General features: G+C 38.3%; 2 protein-coding genes across 2 annotated transcripts; both read left to right on the plus strand.

The window, feature by feature from the left end:
* The first annotated feature begins 94 nt into the window (after window positions 1–94).
* Window positions 95–5,553, plus strand: LOC135470357 (protein CLN8-like). The gene is made up of 2 exons (XM_064749241.1): window positions 95–379; window positions 1,552–5,553. Exons 1-2 carry the CDS (start codon window positions 281–283, stop codon window positions 2,410–2,412), a joined length of 960 nt encoding a protein of 319 aa, XP_064605311.1. The 5' UTR covers window positions 95–280; the 3' UTR covers window positions 2,413–5,553.
* A 3,170-nt stretch (window positions 5,554–8,723) lies between these two features.
* LOC135470984 (kelch-like protein 10) lies at window positions 8,724–14,795 on the plus strand. Its single transcript, XM_064750033.1, has 5 exons — window positions 8,724–9,981; window positions 10,619–10,810; window positions 11,916–12,035; window positions 12,291–12,364; window positions 14,769–14,795. Exons 1-5 carry the CDS (start codon window positions 8,724–8,726, stop codon window positions 14,793–14,795), a joined length of 1,671 nt encoding a protein of 556 aa, XP_064606103.1.
* The last annotated feature ends 3,933 nt before the right edge of the window (window positions 14,796–18,728 follow it).

Genomic DNA, 18,728 nt, shown 5'->3' on the forward strand with positions numbered 1-18,728 from the left:
ACAGTCAGACGCTAATCCCTTCTGCTGCTTGACGATTTACTTGATTTTTAGACAGCGAGAAAAACGTGAAAGAAACTTGCAATAGCCTCTTCCAAAGCCACAAAAAATTAGCTTCTGGTTTATTTTAGCCGAAATATACAGCAAAAAGAAACCGGAAGTTAGTTTGTTGACATCAGCTTCATAATCACGTGGTGGGACTGCATCAGTGCATGGAGATTTGTGATCGAATATTGAAAAGTCGAAAGTTCATGACTGCTTCAGTTCGGAAATGATAGCTTAGATGAATGTGGACCAGCAGCAAATAGCAAATTTTTTACTCTGTAAAGATCCAGAACTTGTGTTAGTTTGGATAGAAGCGCAGTCAACAGAATCCATATACGTGAGTGTTTTCAACTTCCTTATGAAACTGCAACAACGACAGCCTAAATATCTGTTTTAAAAAGATCAGCATAACAGGGCAACTTGAAGATATGATGATTTTATGACTTTTATTCTATGTTTCAGCTTATTAGTTTGTAAGACTGGCGAGCAGATTTATTACCCCATTTTTCAGAGATAGTGAGGGATATTAATTGTGGTCCGTCGGTCTTCCTACATGTATTCTTGTCCTTGTCATGGTGTTTGTCTGCCTGCCCGTCCATCTGTCCGTCTGCTCATTTGTCTGTCTTGCATAATCAATGAAGTATAGGTTTTCATTGGCTGTTGGTTTGGTGCAGTAATTTTTTTATAGTTTACTGTTATGAAAATCTAATATATTGGAGTCATTGGTACCTGACAGATATACATATTTGTAGCTACTTTTCTAAACTATAGATGTTTTCTAACACAGAGTAAAGTTGGCAAATATCAAATTGTCTATGCAATTATAAAATACATAAACTCTCAGTGTATTCTGGTTTCCCCTACTGTTAAGCCTGATCATGGTACTTGACTTGTATATGTATGCATGTAATAAACTTTGCCATACACTGGTTAACAGGTACCTGACAACCCTCCCAATTTAAAGCCTCAGTCTCAAAAATTGGTCTAGGGTGTTATGGTTGGAACTAGCCAGTGCTTTAGTTCAAGTACCATCTGGGCCAAAGAGGCCACTAGCTTTATTAGGTTCTTTGATATTTTAGATTCCAGTATGGATAAAATGAGTCGGATTTCTAGATAAAGCAACTGACGTGTCATTTGTGTGTTTGATACAGTTACTTTGTCAAGTGTATATTTTATTTGTGGTTTATTTATAAGTCTTGAACAATGAGAATGAGCTGTCACATGGCAAGTGTCAATGTTCAACAGAAATCAGTAGTTTGTGCGATTGTGTGGTTGACCCAGATTAATAGATACCATACATGTGTATAGTTTGATCCTCGTGTCAATTGTTAAAGGGTTACCAAGTACGGTAGGCGATATATGATCATCTCAAGAATATAGAACAAGGATACAGTTGATTTCATGTGAATAATGAGCATAATTTTCTTTTTTCTTGAATGTAATCACAATGACATTCTAAGAGAATGGAACTGTATGCGTACTGATTTGTTAATTTCTGATTTGTTACAGGTTAATTTGACCAAACCTCCAGACATGGGTCTTGTCAAGTATATCCACCCTCATCTAGCTGACCTGGACTACAAAAACCGTGATGTCAAGCTGGCAGTAATTATGGCCTCTTTTGGAATATTTTCAACCATCTATGCCTTGTCGGCCTTACTAGCATCTTTTACATGGACCTACAGAAACTTGAGGACAAAAGAAAAGGTTTTCTGGAATTTAGCAGTAGTTAGGGCAGTCTTTGGAATTTTTGCCACAATCTTTGGGCTTCATTCTATATTTGTGGACACTGAACTGGAAAAAGACCCTGTCTTTGCTACAACACCCACAACTTACTTTGCCCTCTCATCGACGGTTGGTTTCTTCCTATTTGAATGTTGTGCCATCTTAATTTCAGATATTGTTTTCCGATCAGCCAATTGGCTACTCAATATTCACCACTGGCTTTCTCTAATAGGGTATTCCCTTGTCCTTACGATGGAGAGCACTCACTTTTTTGGGGCAAAGGGATTGATTCTGGAAATGAGCACACCCTTTTCAGCTGTCTGCTGGACGCTGTTGAAGTGTGGTCAGGCAAAAACTCTAATCTGGAAAATGAACCAATTCTTACTGGTGCACACTTTCCATTGTCGCTCAGTGGTGGAGTGCTTTCTGTGGTACATGACATATAAACACTGGGCGCGAATTTGGGAGGCAATGCCCATGTCTGTTTTCCTGTCTCTATATGTTCAACTGACCCTTATTACATTCCTTATGACGCCGTACTGGACATACAAGAAAACAGCCCAAATGTTTAACCCAGTGGACTGGAACTTTGAAGATGCTGATAGCAATAAAGCCAAAAATGGAGAAGCAAAGAAGAGAGCTTGATAATTTCAATTGGATAACCTATTGATGAATTTACAAACATCATTTTAATGAATGCTAAGAAAACGATACAAAATACCATTGATATTGCTTCCATGCGCTAATGTAAGATTTTTGCTTTATAGAATTGTGTGTCTATATTTGCAAGGGTATTGATTAAACTAATGTAGTTTATAAGAGGAAAATCTTACAACATGGCCTATTTTTAATTTATTTTTTGTGCATGAAGCTAAAAGATAATACTCTGTAATATTTGCATATTTATTAATGGTAATGCATTCTGTGATCAGAAATGTATATTTTTGTTGAAAGATATTCTTGCGCGTGTATTTAAAGTTCACAAACATTTAAGCTTTAACCAGCATGTAGATCATCTACATATCGAATGTCATTTGTTATATGTATGTGAAAATAATTTTCACTGTCAGCGAAAAGCTAGAATAAACAAAGAACTTTTTTATAATGTTTCCTTTTGCATCTATGGTCAAACATGAATATGTGTTAGTAATTTTGATATACGTAATCATGGACAGTTACATAAGAAGTAGCAGAACGAGAACTATACTCTTTTTGGTATGATGCTAATGGAGCATGTTCAGTGTAGAAGATCATCCAATTCATTTGCACATGCTTTTTATTCAGTTTTATTCGAAGGTATTTTAAAAATAAGTTATGCATATGGTCTGTCAGTCTGTAAACTAATCAGTGTACTTGTGAGAGGTGTTATTAATGTACTGCTAATCTAACTAATATGGTAATTTCTCTACTAGCAGCTTTGCGTTGTCACAGTTTATTAACCCAGTTTTTTGTCTGAAATAGGTTTGACACCCAGGCAGGTTGTTATCTGTGTAGTTTGGACCTAGACCTAATTATTTGGCTCTCTGGTTCTGATGTGGATCCATGCTAATCGAAGCTTGTCACATACAATTTGAACAACATGAATTGGTTGGTAGTTTACAGTTAATTCCGATTGTGAACAATTTCTATGTCTGTAGGCTTAACCTGTTCTTAATTTGGTATCAATTTAATATGTCTTTGTATTGAAGAAGTTGGATTCACTGCTTCAGATAGGTTTTTTTAGATTCATATTATAGATGTATCATTTAAATACATATTTTTAGTTGTGCTTTTGGTTTCCTTGGTGTTACAGTGTTAAATGTATATAGAACATTCATATGTAGCTAGTTTAATGTAGACTGTATCGCAGGAAATATTTGCCTTAGACAACAAGGCTATTAAGTTCACACCAATTTAAATTGTTGCTTTATGGGCAGAATAAGTCTTTGAAGCCTTGAAAAACAAATTAGAAATAGCCCTCAAGATCAAGCAAAGTAAAAAGATGGATATCAGTTTTATACTTATTTCATTTGCGGATTTTTTTATGGTCAGCTGCATGGCCAAATGAAATTGGGGTCACCTAACCTGCCTTAGGAGATTTTGAAATCTCTATAGTGACATTTGGTAAGTTTTCTTACATTTTTATTCTTTTCTTTATTTTAACATACACATACCACATTACTCAAATTGTTAAAGGTGTATTATTGACAAGTAATGCTTCCCGCAATATGTTGTGTAATCTATATGTAGAAACATGTCTTATTTCATTGTGCTTTCTTATCAACTAAGTATTCCAAGTGAAGTATTAGGCATAGTTCTGATTTAAATTGATCGAATTAAAGATCTCAGTGTAATTATTTTTGAATAGGCATGTAGTGATGGGCATTTTATTTGTTAAGGAAATATTTTATTTCATTGTGCATAGAAGCCCAAGTTTAATTTAATGAATCATGAATGCTTTAAGGGGAATGCATTGGTTTGACTGGAATATTTTTGACGAGGACTTACGTTCCCCTGTTGATGATCATCATGACACCTTTATATTGATCATCCATGTATAATGCTTGTTAATTTAACCATGTAGACTACCTGCTCAAACTTAGTAACACAGTCAGCCTTCTCAGACTTAGTAATGTGAACAGAAAAAGGGTTTCTAATGTTGCTGTTGACACTTATTCATCTAAATAATAATGGTAGGAATGTTGATCAGTCAGCTACATTAATTCATAGAACGCTTTATTGTCTGCGAACCTGATTATATCCAAGGCATATTTATTGATCTCTTGGATGTAGGTATATTTATTTGACTGTGCTTTACCAGTTCACTCAAGAATTGTTCCCTGATGTGATATTTTATGTTTGAATAGAGAACACCAAAATGCCTGTGTAAAACCATAGACCTTTGTCAAGTTACTGATAAACTTTCCCTATGTGTGATGCTCCACTCATGTAGGTGAAAATCGTGGTCTTCAACAAATGTAAGACTGCCTCTGTGCAAACTATGCGACTGCATATTGACACCAAGGCAGATATACGAACATTGAGAACAGGTGACTCAACTGTACAAATTCCATGCAAGTGCCTAAGGCATGGATTGCACATATTTGTTCAGAAGGATATAGATGTACTAGGTGTGTAGTGTTGTATATCCATTACCATCTTTGTTCCACCATGGAAGCATATGATTTACTTGTGGGGTTGAACTGCACATATTATGTGGAATGCCCTATATGCATAGAGGATACACACAGAGCTTTATTTAAAAGCCCCAAGGCTTATACAAACATCTTTTGTGAATTTATTGATTTCCTCAGCTATTATGATGAAGTACTCAGTTTTACCTACATTTTGTGTAGAGATTTTTGTTCCTAAAATGATCATGTAGATGAATCTGACATTGCCTGGCATGTCCAATAAATACTCATATTTGTGCAGTTATCAGCTATTAGCAAGCTTAGATTAAAGAAATTCAGAATGAACAGATCATTAACGGTTGTACTAAAGAACTTCACTCTCAGTTTAGAGAGACACAAAAACTTTTTTTTTTTTTTGCCTAAGTTTATCAGTGTTTTATAGCTTATTTGAAAAGGTGGTGCATTTCTGAATTTTAACACATTTCAGTACGTCATGCATTAGACATGATTTGGCAGTTGATTGATTACCAGAGCCATAATAATTCATTAATGTGATGTTCCTATAATACTATATGGACTGTATATGTGACATGTTGCATGGAATTGCTGGAAACTCCATATGCCTTATTCCCTTGAGAAATTTGGTATCATCGTTACAATAAAGTTCAGTTATCAGAAGTTTGATTGCTGTGTAACATTGAATTTAATTGTTTAATGGATTTCTTAGCAGTAAGTAAATATATATATATATATATATATATATATAGATATATATATATATATATATATATATATATATATATATAACCCTGAGTTTAAAAGAAGTCTGGATATTGTGCAGTGAAATCGCAGGGTTATAAGGCATTTATAGCTGCACGAATGTGGATCAACTGATCCAACGATGCACTAACGCGCCAAGCAGTTCTGATCCACACTGACTACTGGAATTAAATGGTAGGTCCAACAAATCAGTGACAATTGGCTGCAAAACAATGGATTTTAAGCGATGTCATTGTCGGGTTTTTAGTACCTACATTCATGGTATGGAAATGAGTGTACTGTAACGTAGTGGATGAAATGAATTTTCTTCTGACATCGGCGAAAGCAAACCTGTAATACTGAACCGAGTTTTGATAAATCGGCACAGTACAGTGGTTTGTGATCGGCAATGTTTGTCTCCTGTCGAAAGAAATGCTAGCATTTTTTTTTTTTTTTTTTTTTTTTTTTTTTAAATTTAAATCAAATCAATTAAACCGAATCACTGGAAATTTGACCATCTTGTATCATGCATCCAAAGAGGGTGAACAGACAATACTGAAATTTTATGGTAAAACCATGAAATAAGTATTGTGCTTCATAATAACGATTCTCTAGGCAGTTTTACATATCCAAATAGAAGAAACCTCGCGGAGACGATAAACACACCGCAACAGCATACCCTAAAAATGGAACTACTTCGATAAATCGGCGACAATTTTCACCACCTTAGAAATCCCGTCATAGGACTTTCTTCCGGATCAAACATACCGCAGTGCAAAGTTGTACTGCTGTCTGCTGCATGTTGAAATTTTGTTTACTTAAGATAATGTAAATGTAAAACAAGGGACATATATTGACAGCAATCTATAATGTACAAAGCAGGTAAGTTACTTTATTAGGTCTTTACTAATATTTATAAGTAACTTTATTTATTTCGCCCTAACTCGGTCGGATTCTACTACTGCACTATTCAATCATATGAACATGCATTCTTATGTAATCTAGCATTGTATAAGGTATCAGTTGTAACTACATGTTGTTGAAATGTATTTGGATGACCCTTGGGTATCTCATTGTGCCCTAACGGACGCGTGTATTGGATGTATTCCTTGTAATTCAAATGGCTTAAACTTCACCAAATTGGACATTATAACAGGAATTAAAATTGCTCTGTTACTACTTGCTACATACGGTACTTTAGCTCTATTTAACACTCATATAAATGAACAGGCCTACATAAAGATGAAAAAAATGCTAAAATTGACACTCAATTTTCATCCACATAGTATTCCCGATAAACCTACGTTCGCATGAACAAGCACCTCTATCCTAAAGCGCCCCCCCCCCCCCCCCACCAATCAATACTAACCGATTATTGATTCCATTATAGATATAAATGAGCCGTTTTGTTTCACACTGTTGTACCAGATAATTCAGATTTCTTTCGATCGAAAATAAAAAATATATACATATACGTTTAATCTGGGCCTGGGTGCAGAAACGGCAGGATGTAGTGTAAAACATATGCACACCAATTTTACCTTATGCACTGAAACAGAATTAATATGAAACAAATAATACTTGTATTTGAAAAAACAAAGGTCATGTATATACATAGGTTTGTATTAACTTTTTCACGACAGGCTGTCAGAATTGATATAATAATTATAACCATGCATATGCATCCTAGTGGTCGTGTATTCATCGGCAGAGGAATCTGAATGTATGTACGGGTACCTTGCGTAGGTTCCTGCATCTTGTTTTGGCCCTACCATATTTTACTATTTTTTATCACCACCACAGAAAAAAAAATGCAACGACTAATCTCTGATCTACATCATGGCGCCATAAATATAGTCATATTATATAGGATTATAAGATATACAAGAAAAGGCAAGAAGTGCAACACGTTTAACTATACTGTATGCAGTCGTGGGTTCGACCCCAGCTATCACCTGATCGTGTGAGGTCAAGTTGAGTGGAGACCTTAAATCACGTGTCGCTGTCATGAACTCACTGCTTGGTAACCTTGGTAAAGGCCTACAAGGGCTGTTCCTTGTACGTAACAAGCCACAATGGGATCAGTGGAATAAATAAAAAGGCAAACAAGGAAAATGGTATTTTTTTTATTGTCGACATTTTTGTGCCCCATGCATTGGCTTGAAGTTCTGTATTATCCACAGCAACTTTATTGACAACTCTAAGCTAGTTCTGGCCCGTTGAACCTATTCGAGATGCAAATTTGTCATAGGGCCATTGCCTTCAACGGACTTTTTGCTTGGTATATATGTATTCACTATTTTGAAGTCAAATTTTAAAAGTACTCTAGGGCTACAGAAAACCTTCCACCATCCTCTCCCACACCACACCACGATTAACATTAACAAAATTACGTAAATCAGCCATTTTCCGTGACTTTTCTCTCCAATGACGATATAGTTGCGCGATATATGCGCGATATATGCCGCACGAAGTTTTGTGCAAGTGTCCCCTGTGCTTTATTCGCATTTCTTTATTGATACATTATATGGGGCGAATTCAGGTGTACCACATACTGATTATAGTGCATATACATCTCGTGTTTGCAATCAGGTGGAGTTTAAAAGTGCAGAGGTATTTTTGTAACGTCGTGACGTCAAAATGACCTTGGTTTAATTTAATGAGGTCACAAAGACAGTTTTAAAATACGAATGACTACTATGACGTCAGACTTTCAAAATAAGAAAGATAAGGCGATTGACATTTTTCGTATCTGAAAAATACATTTATGAATTAAGAAAACTTTCACAATCATATCACCATAATCATAACAGAAGAGGAGTTTTGTGTAAATACTGACCCTCTATGAGTTAGTAACCTTGCTGTATACGCTGTGTAAAAATGACGTTATTTGCCAAAACTACCCGGCTACATTGTATCGATTACTTGACGTCACATTAGGCGAATGACGTCATCTCTGTATGGCTTCCGAAGCGTTTTCGAGAACAAGTTGTCTACGACGTCTTCATATTTTGGGTCGTAACTGACAGTGTATTTAAACGAACACATTATTTTAAGTGCATATCAAACGTATTGTGTACGAAAATGGACAGCTATTTTGATGACCACAGCAAACAACTGGACGACTTGCGAAGGAAGGGATTATTGTGTGATGTGGAGCTCTGTTGTGAGATAAAAGAAGAAGGTTTGACGTTTCCAATTCACCGGGCTGTCATGGCCGGTTGCAGCCCCTATTTTCGTGCTCTTTTTACATACACCAAGTCTCATGAGAAAAAGACGATCATCAAGATACCAGGAATTTCGGATCGGATATTAAAAGAAATCGTCGAATTTGCATATACCGGTAAAGTTCGGGTTGACGAACAAAACGTGGAATCGTTGTTGTCGGCAGCAGATATGCTTCATGTCATGGGTGTGCTGAGAGCTTGCAGTGACTTTCTTATGGCTAATTTATCGGTAGAAAACTGCATTGGAATTTATAAATTCGCTACATTCTATAATTCTACTAAACTAGCATCACATACAAGACACTATATCCTGAAATATTTTGTGGACGTAGCTCAATCAAGTACAGAGTTTCTGCATTTGCAAGCAAGCGAATTGAAAGGAATATGCTCAGATGACGAAGTAAATGTGAGGCAGGAAGAAGATGTTGCAAAGGCCATATTTCGATGGGTTGCCTTTGATGGCGGGCTTCGGCGTCAATATTTATGTGGTCTTCTTCCGTGCATCCGCTTTGGTTACATTCCCATGGAATTTTTTCTTGAACACATCAGTAAACACCCCTTTGTAGTTGGTCGGGAAGACTGCCAGAGTATTTTAAAAGGAGCTTGGGATATCATTCAAGTTATTCAAACTGACGGTATCTCTTTCATCGAAGTTGGGAATGCTTACGTCAGGCCACGTGTTCCCAATGATATACTGTTTGTCGTTGGAGGATGGTCGTCCCATGGCACGACGACATCCGTGGAGACATACGACACGCGAGCTGATAGGTGGTACCGTGTGAGCGAGAGTCTGCCAACGCCGAGGGCTTACCACGGCGTTGTGACCATTGATTCTAGGATATACGTTATTGGTGGATACGATGGTATCAAATACCACAACGGAATGCAGTACTTCGATTGTGTTCAAGAACAGTGGTGTGAATCCGCACCAATGTACATACCAAGATGCTATGTGACTGTTGCGACGTTAGATGGGCACATCTACGCCTGCGGGGGATACGACGGGCGACATCGACAAAATTCCGCAGAGAGATACGACCCCACTTCAAATCAGTGGCTGATGATTGCCCCAATGGGAACCAAAAGAAGCGATGCTAGTGGTAGCTCTCTGAATGGTAAGTGATTACATATAATAACATACATATAATAGTGTAAAATATGCGTCACCTGTATCTCAATGTATGTAGGCCTATAGACCAATAGGCATTTGTAAAAACTGGCGACACCAGTATATTCTGCTCTCTGAGCCAACTATGCTTGATGAAAACGCTCCAGTATACCTAACACGAAATCAAGCATGTAACCATATCTGTGGTGGCCATGTACCAATATTATTCTGCTTTGACAGATTTGGGTATCATTGCTCTCAGTGGAATTAAGTTGTTCCATACGCCTTGTACAACAATACAAACTATAAGCCATACGTATATACTGATTTATGATATATCTGTAAGCTATTTAGTGTAAACACTGAAGATACCATGCAGAAACAGAATCCAAAACGAAATACTTTTTATGGCATCTATGTAGCCTAATAAATTAGACCTTGTATGTTCTCGCTAGCATACAAGGTTTAATTCATTAGGCTAGCCCCTGTGCAGAAAAGAATCCATATAAAGCTTAAATAAGGTTGATAGAGTGGTAAGGCAGTGTTGTGTACACTCCTCTGAACATGCATGTTTTGCAATAGATTATATATACCGATTGTATAGTTGTTGAATATATGAGTAAGGCTGTTTTTCTCTGGGATAGGTTTGCTGTTCGTGGTAGGTGGGTTTGATGGTCACAACTGTTTGGAAACAGCCGAGACGTATAACCCCAAAACGGACCAATGGACGACGATAGAGGCAATGTCTAAGCGACGGAGTGGACTAGGCGTTCTCACATACAAAGGCGAGGTCTATGCAGCCGGTGGATATGACGGCACAGACCGTTTGGAATCGGGTACATGCATGAACATGTCATTTGCCAATGCTCATGAAACTCTTAGAAATCTGTCTGCACAAGGTTCAGTGTCTATTGCGGACTTTTCACATGCCGTATTTTCTGTTTCTTTAGTTGAACGCTATGTTAAATACCTTTATCATGGGTTAACAATAATTCCAGGAGGCTAATTTATTTAACAACATCGAAGCGTGCATTCCTCCCATATTATCATAGTTTCGATGTCATTTCTTTATCGTATATACCTGACCCCATCACCCACTAATTTACATGAACCAAGTATAACAAATCCAAAACTCTTTGAGGTATAAAATTATAATAAGCAAAACATTACCTTTAACGATTTAACGGCGTTCTCGATCATTTTTCGCTTACATGACGGCAGTCATTTTGCATCGTAGAGTGCCAGAAGTAAATATAACGTCCACTTGGAGCCTGGGCCCTGTTGTTCAGAACTATTTTATTTATTTATTTATTTATTTATTTATCTATTTATTTATTTACTTGATTTGTGTTTTACGCCGTACTCAAGAATATTTCACTTATGCGATGACGGCCAGCATTATGGTGGAAGGAAGCCGAACAGAGCCCGATGGAAACCCACGACAATCCGCAGGTTGCTGACAGACCTACGTACGGCCGGAGATGAAACCAGCATCAGCTGTAGTTGAACTCACAGCGACAACATTGCTGAGAGGCACATGGGCAAAACTGTTTATAGACTTAATACCAGATTTAGCAAAGTACTCATTTTTGTACTTAGACCCTATTTTGCATGACAGTGTATTAAATATGAAATAAATCTGCTGCTCTTGAATATACTTTGACCACGGACAACTGCATTGGCTGCTCAATTTGGCTTAAATCATGAACATAAAATATGACTTAATAGTAGCATTAGCTGATACACTTTCGAACAACCGGGACCTGGACAAATGTATATGGGCTCCTTAGCTTTAAATGTTGGTATATGAGTATCTGTAACTCCCAAAGACTATAGGATGAGACTGAATTCAGAACAGAATGAAATTCTGCAATATGCAAGTTTATTTTCTGTTAATGGCCGTCAATGTACGATGCGGACTGATTTGTATGAATGTTTCAGTGGAGAAGTACAACAGGTCGACAAATTCTTGGGCTATTGAGACAGAAATGTCCGTAGGCAGAAGCAACTTTGCGTTTGAGGTCATCGACGACATGATGTTTATTATTGGAGGATATGATGGTAAGACGTTTGGATCGGTACATCCGCATCCATCATGTGGAAAGTTTATTACCAGTTTGAATATTATTCTACAAACGAAAACAAAGGAAATTAATCCAGACTTCATACCTGTAAATAACGGCGTAAGTCGCAATAGTAATACACTTTTGAACAGTTGAGGTGCCGAATGAAATCATGGTTTTGTAGCGTAATATAAGCAACAGACCTGGTGGGTCTACAATATTAAGCTGTGGATGACGACTTTGATCTTTTCAGGTAATTCTATCACTTCATTAGTTGAGTGTTATGATGTCAAAACCCAGACTTGGTACGACGCCAGCTGTCTGAACGTAAGTCGCAGTGCAACAAGGGCGAGTGTCGTTTCTAACCTTCCCAACAAGAGGACTTACAGCTTTTATGGCCAAACCGAAACCAGAGTGAGACGAAAATAGCTAAAATGCAGCCCTAAAGACTAAATCGGCTGACAAAATCATCTTTACATCCTTAAATCATGATCAATAGGACTCAAGAGAATGTATTATCTAGTTCACAGTGCAAAACTTTTTTCAGTATTGTGTACCGTTAGCCCGATACATCAGTCTAAGGGTGGCTTATATATACTCAAATTCAGGGACCGCTGGCCACCCTTAGCCCGAGAGTTATGAGGACACGATTCCGGTATAATGCTTACAAAGAACTACCCCCTCATTCAATGCCTATGCATGCCCGTTAGATTCGTCCAGAATACACATGAAGCACGGCAATTCTGACAGCTAAAATATTTACGCACATTTTGCCACAATCGCTACTTGCCTTTACATCACCATTCTCCTGTAAATCTTAGACAGTATTATTTAAATTTAGCAGTATTTAGCTTTTCAAGGCTGGTTCAACTAGGGTCGCATGCGCAGCAGCGGTTGACCTTTCCGTAAAATTTAGAATAGAACGGTTGCCGAAGAGAACGCCCCTTTTTTTCTGCAAACTTAATATGACATTTCGTACAAATTGTGGGGTCTGTCATTCTGTGCCATATTCCTTACACAATTGCAAATTCGCGCCTCCGCAGTAACATGGCCTTCTGTCTGTCAGAACTTACAGCCGGCTGATCAAAACAAGGAAACGTGGTGAAAGGTCATCCACGTATGCGCGTAAAGCAACAACCCGATTTATTCGGTCACGACGTCGACACGGCAAGTAAATTATCTTGGATTTACGGGCCTTAAAGGCTAAAGAATGTACCAAAAATTGGCAGAGGAACAGAGAATGTCTTTGTGAAAATAATTTATTGGAGTTTTGCTCAGTAAATGCATGGATTGGTTCATTTTGCACGGATTTTCGTAGCGCGGAGTTTCTACGCGCTAAGCTGTTTTGAAATACCACTGTTTTAATCTGGAGGACTCCTCGGCTATGACCTACGCCTTCTGTCAAATTCGCGCCTCCGCAGTCACATGGCTTTCTGTCTTGTCAAAACTGGCAGCCAGCTGATCAAAACATAGTGACGTAATATAAGGTCAACCACGGATGCGCAGGCGCGGGGAGCAATAACACGGTTCAGTTAGTCAGAATGTCGACACGACATGTGAGCGCAAGTCACAACCGTGAATTGTCTTGGATGTAATGGTCGTAAAGGCTACAGAATGTGGAAAAACTTGGCAGAGAAACAGAGGACTCGGTGAACATAATTCAATGGAGTTTTGCCCTGTTAATGCACGTATTGGTTCGATTTGCATGGATTTTTGTAGCGCATAGTTTTTCCGCGCTAGGCTGTTCTTACATAGGCCTACCACTATTTTAACCTGGATGACTCCTCGGCTGTGATCTACGCCTAACTACATATACTCTGTACGTAGTTTTAAACTTTTGTGGTACTGCATGTTATCTGCGCATTGCCCTGTACCGAACTGCACAGCTTGCTGTCGTTCGGTATTGTGCACCACGATGCCTGGCTGTGCCTGTCGTCAACTACGGTAACACCCGTTATCGTGTTGCACAGTGCCACAGAACCGGGCTCCCCAGTACGGCCGTGCCACAACACCATAGTGCAATACTCTTTGACAACCCGAACCGAGCCACCCATTTGCTCAAAACTCCATGAATTGTCCCCTTTGGAATTTGGTACAATATGATGCACCATGCAGGCCTCGGGATAACGATGCGATCTTAGACTTAAAGGAATACAGAATCGATTCTGATTGGCTTGGTTCAGAGATAGGCGAGCCCAGGCTATGCCTAGTCCATGCTGAATTTTGGATACGGTACATTTATTCAAGCGTGACCAAGGCTGCTAGGTTTAACCCATGCAGGGAGCCCCATCTCTGGTGAGATTATTGGAACAAATTTCAGACAAAATAACAGAAAGGAACATACCAAGGTTAATGACTGAAATTTTTACGTAAGTTTAAGATTGCCTCGTGATCCCGGGGTCTGGTTCATTTATCTGAGAGTTTATGGTTTTGTGAACATGAATGACGGGCGTCGCAACGTTATTAAAATGAAGAGAGATATGCCGTACACATTTTCCCTACAACGTTACATTGAATATTTAATACAATCATTAAGAATGATAACTGAAATATTTTCGCAGAGAAAACTTCCATAATATTGTGCAATAACAGTAGGAGGCTGTTGATACAGTTTTTTTTTTTGCGAAAAATGAAAGCATTGCAATTCACCTTTAGAGGATCGGTTTGTTACTCATTACAAATGCCTTATTGCAACTGTTATAACTGTTTTATAGCTCTGTTTGTATTACAGGGTGGCACTGTCCTTGAAACTCCTTGAAAAACACAATTTCATTTTCAAGTACTTGAAAGTCCTTAAAAAAGACAAATACTCCTGGAAACTCCTTGAAAGTCTGAGTTTGTCCGGAACTTAAATGTTGTCTGCTGACCCCCCAGTCTGTATATCGGGAGTTCGCTGATAATTCTCCCATAATCAGGGCTTCCGCTGGCACTCGCCATTGTCGCAAATTTAGAACAGTTTTTTTGAAATAGCGATAAAATTTGAAAAAATGCGAATGTTTTTTGGCGACAAATTTATGTACTTAAGAAAAAGATACAAACGTTATACAAATCTACCATTAGAGTTTTCTGGGTTTTTTGGAGCAGATTTTCGCAATTTTTTTGTGAAATGATCCACTTCATTTCAAAAGGCCTCATCTCGGCGAAACAACAACAACACAGTTGTATTTCGATTACTTGACAGAAATCTACGAAGGAGGGTCAGCATTGTTGCAAGTTGACTTACATTAAATAACGATCCGAAGTAAATTAAATGTTTCAGAATAGGTGCCGTTACATAAATGTGTACGCGTCTGGATTTCTCCTTTCAGACTGTGTTATTCCAATGTACTGATCATAATGTTGCATTTAAATATAATGAATTTACAAATTAATTTCGTAACAAATTTTTCTGATGGAGGAAATTACATTTTACTAGGATCCTACAGATAGGTTGAAAAAAGGATTGATTTAAAAAAGAAAAAAAAAAAAAAAACCTGCTGCCAAGCATTGGTCCATTATTTTGAGGGCAATTATTCTAAATGTAACGTTTGATAACTCCAGATATAGCTGGAAGAGACCAAACTGATTCTAGCAGCTACACCAAGGCAGATAAAAACGAATTACAGAAGTAGACCTACAAGAGCCATGGCCGCCAAGGAAGTTTGGCTAAAGGAAAATAGGCCTAGTATTTATTGCAAAATCTGATGAGTGGCTAAAGTGACTGGCTAAAAAATTAAGCCCTGCATAATGAAATATGGCGTTCATTTTTTTTACTGGGCCAAGGCCGGGTCAAAGAATGCGTCGCATTACAGAGGTGAAGGGCAGATATTTCTTGCCAAAGCAAACGTACTATTCAATATACATGCACGCAAATTAAAGCATCTATAATTCAGACTTAAAATATAGTCTATAATTTGCACTATGGTATGTTTAAACTAGCCCTGAAAATGACAAAAAAAAAATCCTGGAATAACCCTTGAATTTCATTTTCTTACACCTGTACGAACCCTGTATTACAATTAAAATAGAATATTACAGAGTTCAAAGGCTTTATTAGTGTATGTGAGAAAAGTCTGTACATGTCATATTTATTCTGAGCCCCAACTGCATGTTTCCACAAAGGTAGTTCTTACAATATCTGTGTACAACTGCATGCATTATTTATATATTTATTTGTGCTATCATGTACAATAAATCCGATCAAGCCTAAAAATGATGGTTTTTCGTTGTGTATGTGTGTATTGTGAAAACAAATTTACAACTGGTTGCAAAATAAGCATGATGCATCTTCGTTGTTGTATGATATACGTGTACGTGTAAACCTAACTCGGAAATACTCGGTAACATCTGATTTTGCAGGACATTCTTGTGTGAAGCTGCGGTGTTCCTAAATATTGCATGATGAGTTGTTTTATTGACAATATTGATATTAGCTTAGAGTACACTGGAAGTTGATCTGTTGAGTGCGCCCTCGGGGTATAGCCATTTTTTGATTCTACCGTTCCTTTAACACGGTGTTCTGAGGATAATATTTATGGACAATGTTGCCTAGTCAGTTGAAATTGTAGTTAGTTTTGAATCGGATCATGACTGCAAAACTTCAGTTGTGGCAATCTTGGTATACTGGGATTATAAAAGATTTTTATAATTTTTCAAATGAAAAAAATTTCATAGTTCATGAAGCAGTGGTGTAACCTAATTTTAGTGCCTGCCATTAGGGCAGCCTGCACCTCAAGTCAGCCTGCCCTCACTGAAAAGGGCCTGCCTTCATGGCAGGTAATAGCCTTAATCTACATGCCCACAGCCAATGTTCGACATAACCGACTAAAATGCCTTCGACGGAATGGATGACACAATGAAGCACAAGCATAACATATATTATATAAATTGATCATTCTCCTGTCATGGTCATACTAGTTCAGTTAAATTAAACGCTGAGTTCTTCAACAATTTCTAATATTTACCTGCCTCAACGTTTAATCATTGAATTAAAAAGCCTGGTAGGTCCATTCCGCAAGGCACTCTGCGGAACGAAGTGGGCATTTAAACCCACTCTGAAACGGCAGCACACGCCAATTTCTGGTGTGCATTAAAGAGAATAGGGCCTTTACTACCACACCACGCGTGCGAAATCAACCTAACAAGACAAGACCACAAGCACAATCCTAAATGACACATAGCGATGATTTCACCGGTCATTATGGGTGTAGAATAGGAAGAACAATTTGCGGTGTCGATTCTAAAGGTTCCAGTCAAGACTTGTGGACATCATGTGCACACCTGCTTCTTTATTCAAGTTTTCTGCCTGTGGCGTCATTCGAGATCACGCGCCTTTCCATGTGATCCTACGGTAATGAACAATTTACTCACGTATTAGCTAATATATATTAAGTTATTCAACATGACGGCGCTCACGATAGACGGCATGAAAAGAATGTTCGAAGAAGAAATCGCGTATGCCAAGGCCAGCCGTGGCGTTTCTGTAAAGCAGGTCACTGCTCTTCTTGCAGCATGCGAGAAAAGAGATGTCATTGCTGTCTAATCGATTGGGTATGGTAAACATCTTGTATATCAACTTAAGCCTTGAGTCATCCAGAGTTGAGAACACAGTGAAGAACTCGTGATAACTATTGTTAATTCTCTTATGAAGTGTCATTAATATCAAGTGGTAATTAAGTGTGTAAATATATTTAAATTGCCATGGTTCAATTTGAGCACGGACGGCGATGTTAATAATACCCACGAAGCCTGTAAATAGCGCACTGCTCAACAGTTCGATACGTTGACCATCGCGTGCAGTTGTTTACATAAGGCGAAACTAGCCATCTCAGATCAGGTAATGTACGAGCCTCGCTTTCGACGTCGCTGTTCTAAAAAGTAAGGCGCCCACGTCTATTAGAGATGTAATCTTAATGGAGGCAGCAGGTACATCTCTATTTTAGAAGGCCTGTGGCCTGAGATAAAATTCGGATTTTGGATGCACCCTATGCGTCGCGCGTGCACACCGCGGTATTGAAAAGAAAAAAAGTCAACACTTTATCAATTTTTCTGCATATAACTAGTCTGAAATTGATTAAAACTTACAGGAGTGATCGAAACGATGCATCTCTTCTCAGTCCATACCAGAAATCGGCGTGTGCCGCTGTTTTGGAGTGGATTTCACGGCCAGCTTCATTTTGCAAGTGCCTACATTACGAATTGAGTATGAGAAATTGTTGAAAACAGACCTCCAGGTTTAGTTTAACTGAACTGTAGTCAACCTATTGCGATCAAAAGATGGACAACCGGTAACTATACGTTTGTTTGAATTTTTCGGAGCAATGTTCCTTGGTAAACGGTGCACGCCACAAATTTCATCTTCTCGTTATAGCAACGGATTTGACGTTAAAAATCCGCAGGTTGCTGGCAGACCTTCCCACGTACGGCCGGGGAGGAGGCCAGCATGAGCTGGACTTGACCTCACAGCGACCGCATTGGTGAGAGACTCCTGGGTCATTACGCTGTGCTAGCGCGCTAACCGACTGAGCCACGGAGGCCCCGGCCCAAGCCTATAACATGCCCGCAAAGTTATACCACTGTAAAGGGGTTCATGTGTTAGAAAGCAGTGGTTTAGGTTAAGTGAGTGAAAGAAAACAAAACTCGAAGACCTTTTGTTGTGTTTTGTATGTGTATGATGTGTAAAAAGCAATTGCATTAAATGATGAATATAATT

Source organism: Liolophura sinensis, chromosome 7 (assembly GCF_032854445.1).
Source record: "Liolophura sinensis isolate JHLJ2023 chromosome 7, CUHK_Ljap_v2, whole genome shotgun sequence".
In the NCBI taxonomy this organism is placed as follows: domain Eukaryota; kingdom Metazoa; phylum Mollusca; class Polyplacophora; order Chitonida; family Chitonidae; genus Liolophura; species Liolophura sinensis.